Source organism: Microcaecilia unicolor, chromosome 12, assembly GCF_901765095.1.
Source record: "Microcaecilia unicolor chromosome 12, aMicUni1.1, whole genome shotgun sequence".
NCBI classification, from domain to species: domain Eukaryota; kingdom Metazoa; phylum Chordata; class Amphibia; order Gymnophiona; family Siphonopidae; genus Microcaecilia; species Microcaecilia unicolor.
The window spans coordinates 103814934-103835280 of NC_044042.1; the positions used below are offsets into that span (position 1 = coordinate 103814934).

Consider the following 20347-nt stretch of genomic DNA (forward strand, 5'->3'; position numbering starts at 1 on the left):
AGGGGAATCCACCCTTCTGCGCTTGTCTTGCGGCCATCTGTCAGGGGAAAACGCGCCTGACAGTAATCCAAGGCCAGACTTCACTGGAGGGGAAACAGAAAGCAGGGCCGCAGGGGACCCCTGCAGAAGAGCTCTTTTTAACATGTATGCATTATGCAGCAATAAAACAAATTCAGGAGAAAATGGCTCACCCTGGCCTCCCGGTTCCAGTCCGGGGGAAACAGCTCTTTTATTAGCCTATACACGAGGCGCCCCTCCAGGCTCAAATCCCTCCGCCTCAGCGGGGGTCGTGCCATGGTGTTCCAAAAGGGCACCCGCTGCCAGCTCCACAGAGCAGGAAGGAACATCGCTCGCCATGCTCGGGCTGGCTCTACCGTCTGAAAAGCACACCTTACAGAGCCCTGCTGCAGATTTGCGCTTGCCACAAACGGAACAGCGCTTAACTTTCTCAACAGCCATCGCCGAAAACGGCGGAAATTCAAAATGGCGGATTCGCGCCAAAATCATCCCGAACGCGGGCCCTCCCCGGAGGAGCTACAAAATGCTCTTACCTCACCAGACCGAGTCTCCCAGCTCCGGTCACACACTGCACAATCAGAAAAAAAACCTCTTTTCTGGGATTGAAGCGCCAAAGCGTGACGCAACTTTTTTTTTTTTTTTTTAACATTGTGAGGAAAGTTTGAGGCAACAGCGAAAGAGGCAAATTTCCAACTCCAGAGGATCAGTAGCGTGGGAAAGGCAGGGAAAGAGCGAACCTATGTGCCTGCATCCACAGCGTGGGCAAAGACAGGGACAGGGCTTGCCTATTTGTCTACTTCCACATCGAGGGCCGGGTAAGGCAGAGAAAGGGCTAACCTATTTGTCTTTAAAGTGGACACCATCAGCCACAACACCCCTGCTACAACTGGGAAAAGCACAGGAGCCACCCCAGGCAGATTTTCTGACCACCCTGCTGGGGAGATAGAGAATACTGAAGAGGCAGATGGAGCTAGCTGGCCATGAGGCACTATGGTTTTTCAGTGCTCTCTATCTGCCCCTGCTGGTTGATGGACACAACCCACACATAATGGATTCATCTGCTTGATGACAAGGAAATCTAGTTTAAAAATAAACAAACATGGCTCTATGGTGCAGCTGCTTCTTTTCTGTCAGCTTGGTCAATCTGAACTTATTAATATTTTCAGGAGGAGACAACAGTTTTATCTTGTGGATCTTGATGGCCTTTGGAGACATTCGAGATGCTACAGTAAGATACCTCACGATTCTTACTCTGACATTTGTAATAGGTCTTACGATGGTCAGTAAGGTAAATTTATGTATCATACCTGATAATTTTCTTTCCATTAATCATAGCTGATCAATCCATAGACTGGTGGGTTGTGTCCATCTACCAGCAGGTGGAGATAGAGAGCAATCCTTTTGCCTCCCTATATGTGGTCATGTGCTGCCGGAAACTCCTCAGTATGTCGATATCAAAGCTCCATCCGCAGGACTCAGCACTTAGAGAATTACACCCACAAAGGGACACTCTGCCCAGCTCACCACCGCCGAAACGGGGGAGGGGAATCAACCCAGCTCATCCCCACACAAGTGGGGGAGGGGAATCCGTCCAGCTCATCCCCACGGAGCGGGGGAGAGACACCACTCCCGCCGATGCGGGGGGATCTGGCTTATCCTGAGACCGCAACCGCGGGAGGAGCTGGCTGACCCTAACACCGCCGAAGCGGGAGGGGTACAAAGCTGCCCTACAGCCGCACGAAGCGGGAGGGAGCGCCGGCAGAATTTATGTCTCAATCCAGCCCCGTAAAACGGAGGGGAGAGGAATGCAGCAGCTCACTGTAACACAAAATCGTCTCAACTCCAAAAGAATTCAATCGAAAAAACTTGAACACGAAGACCTCCTGAACAGGAACTGAAGACTAAACTTGAACCTGAAATGCAACCAGAATATAAACAGTACAGATATCTGGGAGGGGCTATGGATTGATCAGCTATGATTAATGGAAAGAAAATTATCAGGTATGATACATAATTTTACCTTCCATATCATCATGCTGATCAATCCATAGACTGGTGGGATGTACCGAAGCAGTACTCACCCAGGGCGAGACATAGAAATCCCTGACCGCAACACTGAAGCTCCAAACCGGGCCTCCGCCCAAGCAGCCACAGTCAAGAGGTAATGACTGGAGAAGGTATGAGCCGATGCCCAAGTTGCCGCCTTACAAATCTCTTCCAAGGAGACGGACCTGGCCTCTGCCATCGAGGCCGCCTGTGCTCTAGTGGAGTGAGCCTTCAGCTGGATAGGCGGCACCTTCCCCGCGGCCACATACGCCGCTGCAATGGTTTCCTTGACCCATCGTGCCACTGTAGGCTTGGATGCCTGCAGACCCTTACGAGGACCTGCGAACAGCACAAACAGATGATCCGACTTCCGGAAATCATTGGTCACTTCCAAGTATCTGATGATGACTCGCCTCACATCTAGATATTTGAGAGCAGAGTACTCCTCTGGGTAGTCCTCCCTACGAAAGGAGGGTAGACAGAGCTGCTGATTCACATGGAAACGAGAAACAATCTTGGGCAGGAAGGAAGGCACCGTGCGAATAGACACTCCTGCCTCAGTGAACTGCAGGAAGGGCTCTCGACGTGATAGCGCCTGGAGCTCGGAAACTCGTCTGGCTGAAGTGATAGCCACCAAAAAGACTGCTTTCGACGTCAGGTCTTTCAGAGATGCCCTCGACAAGGGTTCAAAAGGCGGCTTCTGCAAGGCTCTTAGCACTAGATTGAGATTCCACGCAGGCACCACTGAGTGCAGAGGAGGGCGCAGGTGATTAACTCCCTTGAGAAAGCGCACCACATCTGGCTGCGAGGCCAGGGAAGCACCCTTCAGGCGACCCCTGAAGCAAGCCTGAACCGCTACCTGGACTTTAAGGGAACTGAGCGACAGGCCTTTCTCCAGACCTTCTTGCAGGAACGCCAACACTGAAGAAATTGGAGCAGTGAAGGGAGAAAGAGAGCCTGCCTCACACCACGATGCAAAGGTATGCCAAACCCTGGCATAAGCAGTAGAAGTAGAGCGCTTCCTCGCTCTCAGCATAGTGGCGATGACCTTGTCTGAGAAGCCCTTCTTCCTCAGACGCTGCCGCTCAATAGCCAGGCCGTAAGAACAAAGGGGGAGGGATCCTCCATCACCATGGGATCCTGATGCAACAGGCCCCGCTCCGCTGGCAGCCGCAGAGGGCCGTCCACTGAGAGCCTGATCAAGTCCGCATACCAGGGACGTCTGGGCCAGTCTGGACCCACCAGGATTATCCGGCCCGGATGCTTTGCCACCCGGTCTAGCACCCTGCCCAACATGGGCCAGGGCGGGAACACATAGAGAAGCTCCTGTGTCGGCCACTGTTGGAGAAGAGCATCTACTCCCAGAGATCGAGGGTCCCGTCCCCTGCTGAAAAAGCGCGGCACTTGGCAATTGGCCGATGACGCCATCAGATCTAGGCTCGGCTGGCCCCAGCGCTTCGTGATGTCCAAGAACGCCTGAGCAGATAGCTGCCACTCTCCGGGATCCAAGGTATGGCGACTGAGAAAGTCCGCCTTGACATTCATGACTCCGGCAATGTGGGCCGCCGACAGCTGTTCCAGGTTCGCTTCCGCCCACTGGCATAGATTCATGGCCTCCTTGGCTAGAGGGGCGCTCTTGGTACCTCCCTGGCGATTGACATAGGCCACAACCGTGGCATTGTCCGACAGGACCCGTACTGGCTTCACCGCCAGTACCGGGAGAAACTCCAAAAGCGCCAACCGAATGGCTCTGAGTTCCAGGAGGTTGATAGACCACTTTGCCTCTGCAGGAGACCAGAGCCCCTGCGCTGTCCTTCCCAAGCAGTGGGCTCCCCAGCCCATCAAAGAGGCGTCCGTCGTGACAACAACCCACTCCGGGGTCAAAAGAGGCATTCCTGAGGACAGCTTGTCTGGCCTCAGCCACCAGCTCAGTGCCTTGCGCACCGCTGGATCCAAGGGAAGGCGCACAGCGTAATCCTCCGACACTGGAGTCCATCGCTGCAGCAGAGAGTGCTGTAGAGGTCTCATATGGGCCCTGGCCCAGGGCACTACTTCCATCATGGCCGTCATAGAGCCCAACAGCTGCACATAGTCCCAAGCCCGAAGAGGAGAGGCTACTAGGAACTGGTCCACCTGAGCCTGAAGCTTGACAATCCGATTGTCTGGCAGGAACACTCTGCTCACTTGGGTGTCGAAACGAACCCAGATACTCCAGGGACTGAGTCGGGCGCAGCTGGCTTTTCTCCCAGTTGATAATCCACCCCAAGGAGCTCAAAAGAGCAATCACCTGGTCGGAAGCTCTGCCGCACTCTGCATAAGAGGGGGCTCGGATCAACCAGTCGTCCAGATAAGGATGGACTTGAACTCCTTCCTTGCGTAGGAAGGCCGCGATGACCACCATTACTTTGGAGAAGGTCCGCGGAGCAGTAGCCAACCCGAACGGGAGGACTCTGAACTGGAAGTGTCGGCCCAGGACTGCAAAACGCAGAAAGCGTTGATGAGGAGGCCAGATGGGAATATGCAAGTAAGCTTCCTTGATGTCCAAGGATGCCAGGAACTCCCCTGCCTTCACTGCAGCTATAACAGAGCGGAGAGTCTCCATTCGGAAGTGTCGAACTTTCAAGGCCCGATTGACCCCTTTGAGGTCGAGGATAGGCCGGACAGAACCTCCTTTCTTTGGTACCACAAAGTAAATGGAGTAACGTCCCTTGCCAAGCTGATCTTCTGGCACCGGAACGACCGCACCCAGGCGGATCAGATTGTCCAAAGTCTGCTGCACTGCCACAGCTTTGACCGGAGACTTGCAGGGAGAGTGCACAAACCCGTCTCTTAAGGGTCGGCAGAACTCTAGCTTGTAGCCGTCTCTGATGACTTCTAGCACCCAAGCGTCTGAAGTTACTCTGGTCCACTCGCCCAGAAACGAGGATAGGCGTCCTCCAATCTGCTCTGAGCCATGGACCAGGGCCCCGTCATTGGGTACGAGACCCTGAGGGAGGACCGGAGGACGCACCTTTGGGACGGCGGTCTCTGCGAAAGGAATGCTGCTTAGGGGAGAAGTTCCTTTTGAAGGAAGAGGGGGCAGAGGAGCCCGACTTGCCCGGGCAATACCGACGGCCTTCCTGAAACCGTCCTTTGGAGGAACCGGGGCAGGCACCACTGGCCCGAGCCCTGACCTCCGGTAACCTCTTGCCCTTAGACGTGCCGAGATCGGTCACAATCTTGTCCAGCTCGACCCCAAAGAGCAGCTTGCCTTTAAAAAGCAACTTAGCCAGGCGAGACTTAGAGGCGTGGTCAGCAGACCAATGCTTCAGCCAAAGCCAGCGCCGTGCAGAAACTGTCTGAGCCATACCTTTAGCCTAGGCTCTCAAGACATCATACAGCAAGTCTGCCAAGTAGGCCAAGCCCGATTCCAGGGCCGGCCAATCAGCCCTCAAGGAAGGATCCGAGGGGGAAGCCCGCTGCACTATCGTCAGGCACGCCCTAGCCACATAGGAGCCGCAAAATGAGGCCTGCAAACTTAAAGCAGCTGCCTCGAAGGACGACTTTAAAGCCGCCTCCAATCTTCTGTCTTGGGCGTCCTTTAGGGCCGTGCCACCTTTCACCGGCAACGCCGTTTTCTTAGTCACCGCAGTGATTAAAGAATCCACGGTAGGCCAAAGAAAGGCCTTCCGTTCATCTTCAGGCAGAGGAGAGGCGGGACATAGCCCTAGCCACTTTAAGGCTCGCTTCTGGGAAATCCCATTGAGCCGAAATCAAGGTGTGCATGGCTTCATGCACGTGGAAGGTTCTAGGCGGGCGCTTCGTCCCCAGTATAATGGCAGAGCCAGCAGAGGCTGAGGGAGAGACGTCCTCCGGAGAGGAAATCTTCAAAATGCTCATGGCCTGCACTAACAGGTTGGGCAAATCCTCTGAGCGAAAGATCCGCGCTGCAGAGGGGTCATCCGCTCCATCCGAGCGGGAATCCGTGTCCTCCAAGGAATCCCCAAAGGACCGTTGGGAGAACTCAGATACGCTGCCCTCATCTACATCAGAGGAGACCGAGTCCTCTAGGGCCTGGAAATCCACCCGAGGGCATTTGCTTCCGGAGGCCTCAACCCCTTTATCAGACAGGGGAGCAGGGGCAGCGTTTTGCATAAGAAAAGCCTGATGCAGCAGCAAAATGAACTCAGGGGAGAAACCCCCCAGTGTGCACTTCTGCAGCCTGAGCCACGGCCCTAGACACACCCTCAACCGGCGCTCGCAAGAGCGGGGGAGAAACATGCTGCGCGTCCAAAATGGCGTCCGGCGCGAAACTCCGAGAAGGAGCCGCGCGGGAAGAACGGCGCTTAACTTTTGCCGCTTTCTTGCCGTCGCCCGAATCAAGGGCGACCATAGCATTAACGTCTCCCATCTCGAGGGCGGCCCAAGAAGAAGCCGTCCGAGCAGAGTGGCTGGCCAAAATGGAGGGGGCGAGCAGCGGGGGATGGGCGCTTATGGCGGGAAAAACCGCCGCACCGGAGGAAGAACCGGGACACTGACCGGACTCCAAACTGACGCCCAAAAAAGGCGATTCAGGCTTTGAAACCCCCGCATCCCCGCCCACGCGGTCCGGGGAGCGATTCTTCACGCCTTCGCCCTCCGACGCCATAAGCCACGTGGAGACCGATCGGGGAACCCCCCTGCCCGCTACAAAAGGTAAAAATTATCTGCTTCTCGCTCCCAGCTGTAACAAACTGGTGTCCCAGTGAGCAGCTGCAATAAACGCTGATATAAACGCTGATATAAACATTGAAATAAATGCCCTTAAAGGACTTTCAAAAAAAAAATTTTTTTTTAACGGAGCCAGCGGGAGGAGGGAGAAAAGGAGGGACCTGGCACCACCAGGTTTGCACTTGCTCAAGAAGAGCCCTCAACCCCAGGTACTCAACAAAACCTAAGAATTAGGCTTGGAGACCTAGCCAGAGCTACTGCTGCTGTGTGTGACCACCACCTGCTGAGATAGAGAACATACTGAGGAGTTTCCGGCAGCACATGACCACATATAGGGAGGCAAAAGGATTGCTCTCTATATCCACCTGCTGGTAGATGGACACAACCCACCAGTCTATGGATTGATCAGCATGATGATTTGGAATAGACATTTTTGCCCTCAAGTCTGGGGACTCTTAAAGTCTCCTCTCTCACTTGATAGAAAACTGGTGAATGCAAAATCAAAAAAAAATTTTTTTTAACAGACTGTGGCCAGAAATTACCGCAAAGTGGCTTACCAGCAAGGATGCTGAAAAACAAACCAAAACCAGTATGAGAGACTAAGGCACACTTCTGCCTAAGAGAGGGGAAACTGGAAAATAACAGGAAGCAGTGAACAAAGAGGACTTTACATACAGATCCAACATTTACCATCAAAAAGATGAACAGAGGCAAGCTATATTGCCATGAGAACCGTCATCAGAAGAGTCTTAAGTGTTTCCTGAAAAACAAGAGACCTGAAGCCATGAGATTTGCAGAGTTTGTGCATCACACAGGTTATGCAGGTATAGATGGAACACTTGTTCCTTTGTTGGCAATCAACAGCAGTGGGGAGTTATGTCAAACCAGCTGCCTAGTGAAGAAGCTACCAGGGAAGAGGGAGGTGGGACCAAGACTGGCTTGCTAGAGCAGCCATTCCCAACCCAATTCTCGGTGCACACCTAGTCTCATTGGTTTTTCTGAATATTCACAATGAATATTCATGAGTTACATTTGCATGCAATTCAGGAAGTGAATGCAAATCTCTCTCACACATACTCATTGTGGATATCCTGAAAACCCGATGGGACTAGATGTACACCAAGGACTGGGCTGGGAATGATGGTGCTACAGGATAAGGGATAAGAGGTTTTGGACTTCTGTGGAGAGACTGGATAAGGGCAGGGTGTAGGTAAATGAGACTGAGAGGTTAGTGAGAACCTGGGCCATGGTCATAAGTAAAGCAGAAAGGCAACTGCTGACAGCATGTGGGTGAAGAGGGTGAAGAGCTGCTGCTGGCTTCTGTCAGTATTATGCAGTAACAGGTTAAAGACCTGACTTATTACACTTTCTTTTCTCACAGACACAGAATAGGAAAACAGTAAATCAGACCCTAAAGGAAATGTTTATGTTTACTAAATTTGATACCACTTAACTTATTCAGAACAAAGTGGTTTACAATTAAAATTAAAGCTACAGTCTTAAAACAATCTTGCCAAGGCCTAAATCCTTCCTCAACACTACCCAAACCATTCTGAAGACTGCTGCTCTGACTCAAAATGACATAGATGTCTTTCAAACATGCTAAACCCACTAAAGTGATTCACAAGGGACTATGAGGCTGAAGCAGAGAGATGCCCAAAGGAAGAAAAAATTACGGTAAAAACATTTAAAATTCTTACTTTTGAGTAATCGCTCCTCTTCCGCTTTGTTTTGGCTTCCTGAGATTCTGCGTTTGACTTTCTTGCTTTCTTTACAGATGTGCTCGGTTTCAGATCGGAGCCAATTGTTTTCTCACTCCGGTTCAAAAACTGCATCAGAACATTACAGAATAAGGTTTATAAAATGTTTTACTTATCGGATTCTTGATATACAGTCTTTCTGCAGTACAACCAAAGCAGTTTACAAATTACATAGAGGATTTTCTCTGTCCCTTGAGGGCTCAATCTAAGTTTTGTATCTGGGGAAATGGACAGTTAATTGACTTGCCCAGAATCACAAAGAGCCAAAGCGGGAATTGGAATCAGCCTTGGTCATCCTGCTCCCATTCTCCACACATAACCAAGAGGCCCAATTACTTCAAGATTACTAAGTAGACAGGCACTTCCATTACTACCTAGAAAGGCACACATAATCCTCGGATGACATGTATCGTGTCTAAAGTTGTACATGGATCCAACATGCAAACGCAACTTCATTGATTAATGAGTCCTTAACTAGCATCAATTGGGTGCTAACAACCAATTATTGAAGTTAATTGGCTTTGATTAGTTGTGCACACCTCTTGCTGCACATTATTCTGTAATGATCCGCACCCGAATTTTATAGCATGTAACTGAAAGGGGACACGTCTGGGGCATTCCCAAAAATTGCGTATGGAATTACAAATTTGGCCTATGCGTACCAGCTTTTACACCCGATTTCAGCAGGCCTGAGTGATGCCTAAAAGTTCAGCACCGAATCAACACTAGATGTGATTCTATGAAGCATGCGTGCCCTTTATAGAATTGTACTCCGCGCTGATTTTTGGGGGGTGCCAATTTTTGAGCACCGTTTAATGAATCTAATGTCTTATATAATTCTTTTCAACCTGTGCATGTGTGTGTCTGACAAAGGGGAGAGGGAAGGGATGCTTGCACTGAGTAGTACTCAAACATTCTGCAGAACAAAAAACAAAACAAAACACAACTTAGAATCCCTATGGCCAGAAATTTCATGTGCATAAGGGGAAAAAGATAGTGAAAGGAGTGTACCACCGTCCACCTGGTAAGGATGAACAGACAGATGTAGAAATGTTATCAGAAATTAGGGAGGCTAACAAACTGGGGAACACAATAAACATAGTAACATAGTAGATGACGGCAGAAAAAGACCTGCACGGTCCATCCAGTCTGCCCAACAAGATAAACTCATATGTGCTACTTTTTGTGAATTCCTTACCTTGATTTGTACCTGTCCTTTTCAGGGCACAGTCCTTATAAGTCTGCCCAGCACCATCCCCACCTCCCAACCACCAGTCCCGCCTCCCACCACCGGCTCTGGCACAGACCGTATAAGTCTTCCCAGCACTGTCCCCGCCTCCCAACCACCAGTCCCGCCTCCAATGAGTGACTTTAATTACCCCCAATATTGACTGGGTAAATGTAACATTAGGGCATGCTAGGGAGGTTAAAATCCTTGATGAAATCAAGGACTGCTTTATAGATCTGCTGTATACCGCCTTGGGTGAATCTCTTCATTAAGGCAGTTAATAAATCCCACTAAATAAATAAGAGCAGCAACAAGAGGGGGAACAATTCTAGACTTAGTCCTTAGTGGAGCGTGTGATCTGGTACAGGAGGTAATGGTGCTAGGGCCACTTGATGATAAAATCAGATTTGATATCATCTGTGGATAAATACACACAGGAAATCCAATACATTAGCATTTAAGTTTCAAGAAGGAGACTATGATAAAAAGAGAATAGTTAAAAAAAAAAAATTAGAGGAGCAGATACAAAGGCAAAATTTTACATCAGGTATAGATGCTATTCAAAATACTATCCTGGAAGTCCAGACCAGATATATATTCCATGTATTAAAAAAGGAGGGAGGAATGAAGGCCAAACGACAGCTAACACGGTTAAAAAGTAAGGTGAAGGAAGCTATTAGAGATAAAAGAAAATCCTTCAAAAAAATGGAAGAAAGAGCCAACTAAAAATAATTAGGAAACAGCATAAGGAATGGCACATCAAATGCAAAGTGATGATAAGGAAGGCAAAAGAAAGATTTTGAAAAGAAGATTGCATTGGAGGCAAAAACACTTAGTAAAAACTTTTTTAGGCACATTAGATACAAGAAGCAGACAAAAGAACCAGTTGGACAACTAGATGACCCGAAGTAAGAGAGGCACTCGGGGAAGATGAGGTCACAGCAGAGAAATTAAATGAATTCTTTGCTTTGGTCTTCACCAAGGAAGATGTGGGAGAGAAACCAGTGCCACAAATAGTATTCGATGCAGATGAGTCAGAGAACCTGAAACAAATTCTCTGTAAACCTGGAAGATGTAATAGTACGATTTGACAAACTGAAGAGCATAAAGTAACCAAAAATCGTAATGGACATATCCTAACTCCTCCTCTTCCTTTCTATGTTCCCCTAATGAATTTACCTTACATGATACGGTACTATGTAACAAAAAAAGGAGTCCAAATCTCCCGCAAAACCAGAACAAACCACAAAAAAAGCGGAAGAAAAACCAAAAAACGAACCAGACAACAAGGGAGTAAAATCGCCAGAAGAGTTTAATGGGACTTATAAAGAACATAATTACCGAGCATATACATAAGCATGGATTAATGAGACAAAGCCAACATGGATTTAGTAAAGGGAAATCTTCCCAATCTACTACATTTCTTTGAAGGGGTGAATAAACACGTGGATAAAGGTAAACCAGTTGTATCAGAATTTTCAAAGGGCATTTGACAAAGTACCTCATGAAAGACTCCTGAGGAAATCAGAAAGTCAAGGATAGGCGGTAATGTTTTATTGTGGATTAAAAACTAGCTAAAAAAATTTTTTTTAAAACATAGTAGGGTTAAATGGTCAGTATTCTCAATGGAGAAGGGTAAATAGTGTGCTTCACCTGGGGTCTATGCTGGGACCGCTGCTTTTTAACATATTTATAAATGATCTAGAGATGGGAATGATTGGTGAGGTAATTACATTTGCTGATGACACAAAGCTATTCAAAGTTGTTAAATTGCAAGAGGATTGTGAAAAATTGCACAAGGACTATAAGAGACTGGGTATCCAGATTCTGCAGCACCGACTGCCCAAACCGACTGTCGCGTCGGGTATCCTGCTGTAGGCAGTATTGAGATGTGAATGTGTGGACTGATGACCACGTCACAGCCTTGCAAATCTCTTCAATAGTGGCTGACTTCAAGTGGGCCACTGACGCTGCCATTGCTCGAACACTATGAGCCGTGACCTGCCCTCAAGAGTCAGCCCAGCTTGGGCATACAGTGGGGGAAATAAGTATTTGATCCCTTGCTGATTTTGTAAGTTTGCCCACTGACAAAGACATGAGCAGCCCATAATTGAAGGGTAGGTTATTGGTAACAGTGAGAGATAGCACATCACAAATTAAATCCGGAAAATCACATTGTGGAAAGTATATGAATTTATTTGCATTCTGCAGAGGGAAATAAGTATTTGATCCCCCACCAACCAGTAAGAGATCTGGCCCCTACAGACCAGGTAGATGCTCCAAATCAACTCGTTACCTGCATGACAGACAGCTGTCGGCAATGGTCACCTGTATGAAAGACACCTGTCCACAGACTCAGTGAATCAGTCAGACTCTAACCTCTACAAAATGGCCAAGAGCAAGGAGCTGTCTAAGGATGTCAGGGACAAGATCATACACCTGCACAAGGCTGGAATGGGCTACAAAACCATCAGTAAGACGCTGGGCGAGAAGGAGACAACTGTTGGTGCCATAGTAAGAAAATGGAAAAAGTACAAAATGACTGTCAATCGACAAAGATCTGGGGCTCCACGCAAAATCTCACCTCGTGGGGTATCCTTGATCATGAGGAAGGTTAGAAATCAGCCTACAACTACAAGGGGGGAACTTGTCAATGATCTCAAGGCAGCTGGGACCACTGTCACCACGAAAACCATTGGTAACACATTACGACATAACGGATTGCAATCCTGCAGTGCCCGCAAGGTCCCCCTGCTCCGGAAGGCACATGTGACGGCCCGTCTGAAGTTTGCCAGTGAACACCTGGATGATGCCGAGAGTGATTGGGAGAAGGTGCTGTGGTCAGATGAGACAAAAATTGAGCTCTTTGGCATGAACTCAACTCGCCGTGTTTGGAGGAAGAGAAATGCTGCCTATGACCCAAAGAACACCGTCCCCACTTTCAAGCATGGAGGTGGAAATGTTATGTTTTGGGGGTGTTTCTCTGCTAAGGGCACAGGACTACTTCACCGCATCAATGGGAGAATGGATGGGGCCATGTACCGTACAATTCTAAGTGACAACCTCCTTCCCTCCGCCAGGGCCTTAAAAATGGGTCGTGGCTGGGTCTTCCAGCACGACAATGACCCAAAACATACAGCCAAGGCAACAAAGGAGTGGCTCAGGAAGAAGCACATTAGGGTCATGGAGTGGCCTAGCCAGTCACCAGACCTTAATCCCATTGAAAACTTATGGAGGGAGCTGAAGCTGCGAGTTGCCAAGCGACAGCCCAGAACTCTTAATGATTTAGAGATGATCTGCAAAGAGGAGTGGACCAAAATTCCTCCTGACATGTGTGCAAACCTCATCATCAACTACAGAAGACGTCTGACCGCTGTGCTTGCCAACAAGGGTTTTGCCACCAAGTAATAGGTCTTGTTTGCCAGAGGGATTAAATACTTATTTCCCTCTGCAGAATGCAAATAAATTCATATACTTTCCACAATGTGATTTTCCGGATTTAATTTGTGATGTGCTATCTCTCACTGTTACCAATAACCTACCCTTCAATTATGGGCTGCTCATGTCTTTGTCAGTGGGCAAACTTACAAAATCAGCAAGGGATCAAATACTTATTTCCCCCACTGTAAGTGAAGGAAATGCAATCTGCTAGCCAATTTGAGATGGTGCATTTCCCGACAGCCACTCCCCTTCTACTGAGGTCAAAAGAAAAACAATTGGGCTTGTCCGCTCTAGATAGAAGGCCAATGCTCTCTTGCAGTCCAATGTGTGCAACTGACGTTCAGCAGAGCGGGTATGTGGGCAGGGAAAGAATGTTGGCAAGACAACTGACTGGTTAAGATGGAACTCTGACACCACCTTTGGCAAGAACTTAGGGTGAGAGCGGAGGACTACTCTGTTATGGGAAAATTAGGTTCTTACCTTGGTAATTTTCTTTCCTTTAGTCATAGCAGATGAATCCATTACGAATGGGTTGTGTCCATCAACCAGCAGGGGGAGATAGAGAGCACTGACAAACCATAGTGCCTCATGGCCAGCTAGCTCCATCTGCCTCTTCAGTATTTGAAGCTTCCAAAGCAGTGTGACACCGCCACATATAATAACATGAACTTTCCTCACAGTGAATGAACGCCCCAGAACAGGAGCAACAATTCAAAGGAGGGACGAATTCAACCTCCTGTAACACAACAGAAATCCTGAAGACTGTTTTCCAACTTCTCCCAATGAGGGAACATATCTACAGGAAAAACTGAATAGAAAACAATATCAATCACATCATGAACCACTGAGGGAGGGCTCATGGATTCATCTGCTATGACTAAAGGAAAGAAAATTACCAAGGTAAGAACCTAATTTTCCCTTCCTTGTCATCAAGCAGATGAAGCCATTACGAATGGGATGTCTCAAAGCAATCCCTAGATAGGGTGGGAACAAGCCACACCACGCGCCAGCACTTGTGCTCCAAAATGTGCGTCTCTCCTGGCAGCCACATCCAGCCTGTAATGTCGGGCAAATGAGAGCTTAGAAGCCCATGTCACTGCGCTGCATATCTCTTGAAGAGAGAGTGCTCCAGTTTCAGCCCAAGAAGAGGAAATCACTCTTGTGGAATGTGCCGTAAAGGCTTCAGGAGGAGGCCGGCCAGACAGCAGATAGGCTGAAAAGATAGCTTCTTTGAGCCAACGGGCTATAGTGGCTTTAGACGCTGGAGACCCTCTGCGCGGACCTGACAATAGAACAAAAAGGTGGTCAGAGGTCCTGAAGGCATTTGACATGCGCCGATATTGCAACAGAGCCCTTCGCACATCCAGAAGGTGCAACTGCCCAAAGGCTTCTGGAAACTCCTCTTTAGAATAGGAGGGCAGAAAAATAGGCTGGTTTAGGTGAAACGCTGAAACCACCTCTAGGCATGAAGGAAGGCACCGTACATACCATTACTCCGGACTCTGAGAACTGGGTCTCGACAGGACAGCGCCTGGAGCTCAGACACCCGTCTCGCCGATGTCACAGCCACCAAAAAGACCGTCTTTAGGGTCACATCCTTCTCCGAAGCTCACCTAAGCGGCTCAAAGGGCAAACACTGAAGGGCCTTTAAAACTAACCCCAGGTTCCAGGCCGGACACAGAGCCACACGGGAGGACGGAGCCGAAGCACCCCTCTGAGAAACCGGGCAAACCAGCGACCTTCCCTCGATAACATGCTAAGGCTGCCACTTGAACACGCAGGGAATTATAGACCAAGCCTTTTTGTACACCATCCTGCAAAAAGTAAAGTATCGGCGAGACAGAAGCCCGCATGGGTGTGATCGCTTTAGAAGCACACCAAGCCTCAAATTGGCGCCAAATCCTGGCATAAGCCACGGAAGTGGAACGCTTGCGGTCCTCAAGGAGAGTGGAACTGACTTTACTGGAATACCCCTTGTCTCTCAATTGCGCCCTCTCAATAGCCATGACGTAAGACCAAAGCGGCAGGCGTCCTCCATGGTCACCGGGCCCTGTGACAACAGGTTCGGTACCAGAGGTAACGGCAAGGGAGCCTCCACCAGCATCCGCCGGAGGTCCGCATACCACGGTCTCCGGGGCCAATCCGGGGCAATGAGAACCACCTCTCCTTGATGTAGCCAACTCCGCAGGAGAACTCGCCCTATCAAGGGCCACGGAGGGAACACATACAGGAGGCCCTGAGGCCAGGGTTGAGCCAAGGCATCCAACCCTGCCATCGAGGATCTCTCCGTCTGCTCTAAAAGCACGGGACTTTGGCATTTGCGCTTGAAGCCATAAGATCCGCTACGGGCGTCCCCCATTTGGCACAGATCTGCAGGAATACTTAGTCTGCAAGTTCCCACTCCGCTGGGTCGATTTGATTCCTGCTTAGATAATCAGCTTGCATGTTGCTCTGACCTGCAATATGAGCTGCTGACAGAAACTGCAGATGTAGCTCAGCCCAGTGGCAAATCTGCGCGGCCTGTGCGGCTAGTGCAATGCACTGAGTGCCTCCTTGTCGATTTATATAGGCCACTGCTGTCGTGTTGTCCGACAGAACTCTGACAGCCAATCCTTCCAGGGTCAATTGAAAGGCCAGAAGTGCCTGGAAGATCGCTTTCAACTCCAAGCGATTGATGGACCACTCCGACTCCTCGGGTGTCCAGAGACCTTGGGCATGCCTTCCCTGGTAATGTGCACCCCAGCCCTTCAGGCTGGCATCTGTCACTACCAGGCATCAATCGGGGAGTGCTAGCGGCATTCCTTGCCGCAGCATGCTGTCTGAGAGCCACCACTCCATACTAAGCCAGGCCGCAGGGAGCCACGTAAGTCTGCATTGGTAATCCTGAGATATGGGAGACCATTGTTGAAGCAGGGAACACTGCAGAGGTCTCAGGTGCGCTCTCGCCCATGGCACCACTTCCAAGGTGGTCGTCATCGACCCCAACAGCTGGACTATGTCCCAAGCTCGCGGGCGAGGCATCCTCAGGAGCAGACGGACCTGGTTCTGAAGCTTGCACAACCTTTGCTCAGGTAGAAAGACAAATCCCGAGGGTGTGTCGAACCGGACCCCAAAATATTCTAGAGATTGAGAGGGGGTTAGGTGACTTTTGGCTATATTGACGACCCAGGCCAGAGATTGCAGTACTGAGACCACTCTGGCTGTAACATGATGACTCTCTTCTGCAGAGTCCGCTCTGATGAGCCAGTCGCCTAGGTACGGGTGAACCCGAATACCCTCTCGCCTGAGAAAGGCAGCTACTACCACCATTACCTTGGAGCAGGTTTGGGGAGCTGTGGCGAGGCCAAAACGCAAGGCCTCAAACTGGAAATGTTTTCCCATCACCGCAAAACGCAGAAACTTCTGGTGCGGGCCAAATTGGTATGTGCAAGTAAGCTTCTTTCAGGTCCAGAGATGTGAGAAACTCTCCTGGCTGTACCGCCGCAATGACGGAGCGCAGGGTTTCCATGTGAAAATGCCGCACTTTCAGAGACTTGTTGACTTCTTTTAAGGTTAGGGTGGGCCGAAAAGGCCGTCCTTTTCGCGGCACCACAAAATAAATGGAGTAACGGCCAGAGCCGAGTTCGATCAGAGCTTGAGAGACAGAAGCGAAGCAAAGGCGCGCCGAGCGAAGACCATGCCGCGTTTCGCTGTAGCTGCCGATGCCTTTTCAATTTCGGAGGAGGAGGGCGAGCGCTGGTACTGGGAGGTGCTGGGAGGGCGAGTGCTGGTGCTGGGAGGGAGGGAGGGCGGGCGGGCCGCCTGGTGCTTCGGCGGTTTGGGAGGGAAGCAGGCTGGGTGCTACTGGGTGCTGGGAGGGAGGGGAGGGAGGGAGGCAGGCCAGGTGCTACTGGATGCTGGGAGGGAGGGGAGGGAGGGAGGGAGGCAGGCAGGCCAGGTGCTACTGGGTGCTGGATGGGAGGGAGGCCTGGTGCTAGGAGGAGGGAGGGTGAGCGCTGGTGCTGGGAGGGAGGGAAGCAGGCAGGCCTGGTGTTTCGTCGGTTTGGGAGGGAGGCAGGCAGGCCTGGTGCTGGGTGCTACTGGGTGCTGGATGGGAAGGAGGCCTGGTGCTGGGAGGGAGGGAGGCAGGCCTGGTGCTGGGTGGGTGGCCTGGTGCTAGGTGGGTAGGTGGCCTGGTGCTGGGTGGAAGGGAGACCTGGTGCTGGGAGCTACTGGGTGCTGGGAGGGAGGCAGGCCTGGAGCTGGGTGCTGCTGGGAGGGCAGCCTGCCTGGTGCTGGGAGGGAGGGCGGCTGGACATGGATGGAGGGCAAGAAATGAAGAAGAAAGGAGGAAAGTAAAGAAAGAAATCGAAAGGAAGCCCTGGAAACGGAGTTAAGAGAGCAGCAGAATCAGAGACAACAAAGGTAGAAAAAATCATTTTATTTTCATTTTAGTGTTTGGAATATGTCCAATTTGAGAATTTACATCTGCTGTCTTATTTTGCATTGGGTATACTGGAGCTGTAACAGCTTACAGAAATGATTTATAATGGAAGAAAATCATGTTATTTTTTTCTCCTATACTAGTATAATATTTTCAATGATGTCTGTTTATATGCACCATGGCTGGTGTAAGGGGTGTGGCTATCATAGGGGTGGAGTCATATGTGGTGACTCCGCCCATAATGAGTATCGGCACTTTGCGATAAATAATTAGATTTTGGTTTGCTGTTTGGGCACTCGGGCTCTGAAAGGTTCGCCATCACTGGTCTAAGGTTTGGCAATTAAAATTCAATGCGAAGAAATGCAAAGTGATGCACTTAGGGAGTAGAAATCCACGGGAGACGTATGTGTTAGGCAGTGAGAGTCTGATAGGTACGGACGGGGAGAGGGATCTTGGGGTGATAGTATCTGAGGATTTGAAGGCGACAAAACAGTGTGAAAAGGCGGTGGCCATAGCTAGAAGGTTGTTAGGCTGTATAGAGAGAGGTGTGACCAGCAGAAGAAAGGGGGTGTTGATGCCCCTGTATAAGTCGTTGGTGAGGCCCCACCTGGAGTACTGTGTTCAGTTTTGGAGGCCGTATCTTGTTAAGGATGTAAAAAGAATTGAAGCGGTGCAAAGAAAAGCTACAAGAATGGTATGGGATTTGCGTTACAAGACGTATGAGGAGAGACTTGCTGAACTAAACATGTATACTCTGGAGGAAAGGAGAAACAGGGGTGATATGATACAGACGTTCAAATATTTGAAAGGTATTAATCCGCAAACGAACCTTTTCCGGAGATGGGAAGATGGTAGAACAAGAGGACATGAAATGAGATTGAAGGGGGGCAGACAAGAAAAATGTCAGGAAGTATTTTTTCACGGAGAGAGAAGTGGATGCTTGGATGCCCTCCCGCGGGAGGTGGTGGAAATGAAAACGGTAACGGAATTCAAACATGCGTGGGATAAGCATAAAGGAATCCTGTGCCGAAGGAATGGATCCTCAGGAGCTTAGTCAAGATCGGGAGGCGGGGATAGTGCTTGGCAGACTTATACGGTCTGTGCCAGAGCCGGTGGTGGGAAGCGGGGATAGTGCTGGGCAGACTTGTACGGTCTGTGCCAGAGCCGGTGGTTGGGAGGCAGGGCTGGTGGTTGGGAGGTGAGGATAGTGCTGGGCAGACTTATACGGTCTGTGCCAGAGCCGGTGTTTGGGAGGAGGGGCTGGTGGTTGGGAGGCGGGGATAGTGCTGGGCAGACTTATACAGTCTGTGCCCTGAAGAACACAGGTACAAATCAAAGTAGGGTATACACAAAAAGCAGCAAATATGAGTTATCTTGTTGGGCAGACTGATGGACCGTGCAGGTCTTTTTCTGCCATCATCTACTATGTTAACGCTGTGAGGAAAGTTAGAGGCAACAGTGCAAGAGGTCAAATTTTCCACTCCGGAGGATCAGTAGCGTGGAAAAGGCAGGGAAAGGGCAAACCTATGTGCCTGCATCCACAGCGTGGGCAAAGACAGGGACAGGGCTAGCTTATGTGTCTACTTCCACATCGGGGGCCGGGTAAGGCAGGGAAAGGGCGTACCTATGTGCCTTTAAAGTGGGCACCACCAGCCACAACACCCCTGCTACAACTGGCAACAGTACAGGAGCCACCCCAGGCAGATTTTCTGAAAGAGCTGAATAAGCTGCGTCCACCCTGCTGGGGAGATAGAGAATACTAAAGAGGCAGATGGAGCTAACTGGCCATGAGGCACTATGGTTTGATGGACACAACCCATTCGTAATGGATTCATCTGCTTGATGACAAGGATGATGAAATTTGGTATAAGGAGCATGAGCTACCCAGGCTTGAAGCTCACTGACTCTACGAGCTGAAGTGACTGCCACCAAGTGACTGCCACCTTCCAGGTCAAGTACTTCAGATGGCAAGAATTCAGTGGCTCAAAAGGAGGTTTCATCAGCTGGGTGAGAATGACATTGAGATCCCATGACACTGTAGGAGGCTTGATAGGGCGGGCTTTGACAAAAGCAAACCTCTCATGAAGCGACAACTAAAGGCTGCCCCGAGATAGTCTTATCCTCTACACAATAATTAAAAGTCTCAAACAAGTACAGAAGGTATTCAAGCAGGGCCTGTGTAGGACAAGAACGAGGATCTAGGGCCTGGCTGTCACACCAGACAGCAAACCTCTTCCATTTGAAAACACAACACCTCTTCGTGGAATCTTTCCTAGAAGCAAGCAAGACTCGGAATACACCCTCAGAAAGACCCAAGGAGGCAAAGTCTACATTCTCAACATCCAGGCCATGAAAGCCAGAGACTGGAGGTTGGGATGCAGAAGCGCCCCCGCGTTCTACTTAATGAGGGTTGGGAAACACTCCAATCGCCACAGTTCTTCGGAGGACAACTCCAGAAGAAGAGGGAACCAGATCTGACGCAGCCAGAATGGAGCGATCAGAATTATGGTTCCACGATCCTGTATGAGTTTCAGCAAAGTCTTCCCTACCAAGGGTATGGGAGGATACGCATACAGGAGGCCCTTCCCCCAATGGAGAAAGGCATCCGACGCTAGTCTGCCGTGGGCCTGAAGTCTGGAACAGAACTGAGGGACCTTGTGATTGGTCTGAGTGGCAAAAAGATCTACCAAGGGGATGCCCCACATTTGGAAGATCTTGCGGACAACTCTCGAGTTGAGGGAC

The 20347-nt window shown here is 49.9% G+C and overlaps 1 protein-coding gene across 1 annotated transcript in view; it reads right to left on the reverse strand.

Moving 5' to 3' along the window:
- Positions 1 to 20347, reverse strand: part of ZNF281 (zinc finger protein 281) — a 139130-nt gene that overhangs the window by 84162 nt on the left and 34621 nt on the right. The window contains exon 2 of the mRNA XM_030221590.1: positions 8454 to 8582. Coding sequence (XP_030077450.1) covers positions 8454 to 8582 — 129 coding nt within the window. The remainder of the gene's footprint in view (positions 1 to 8453; positions 8583 to 20347) is intronic.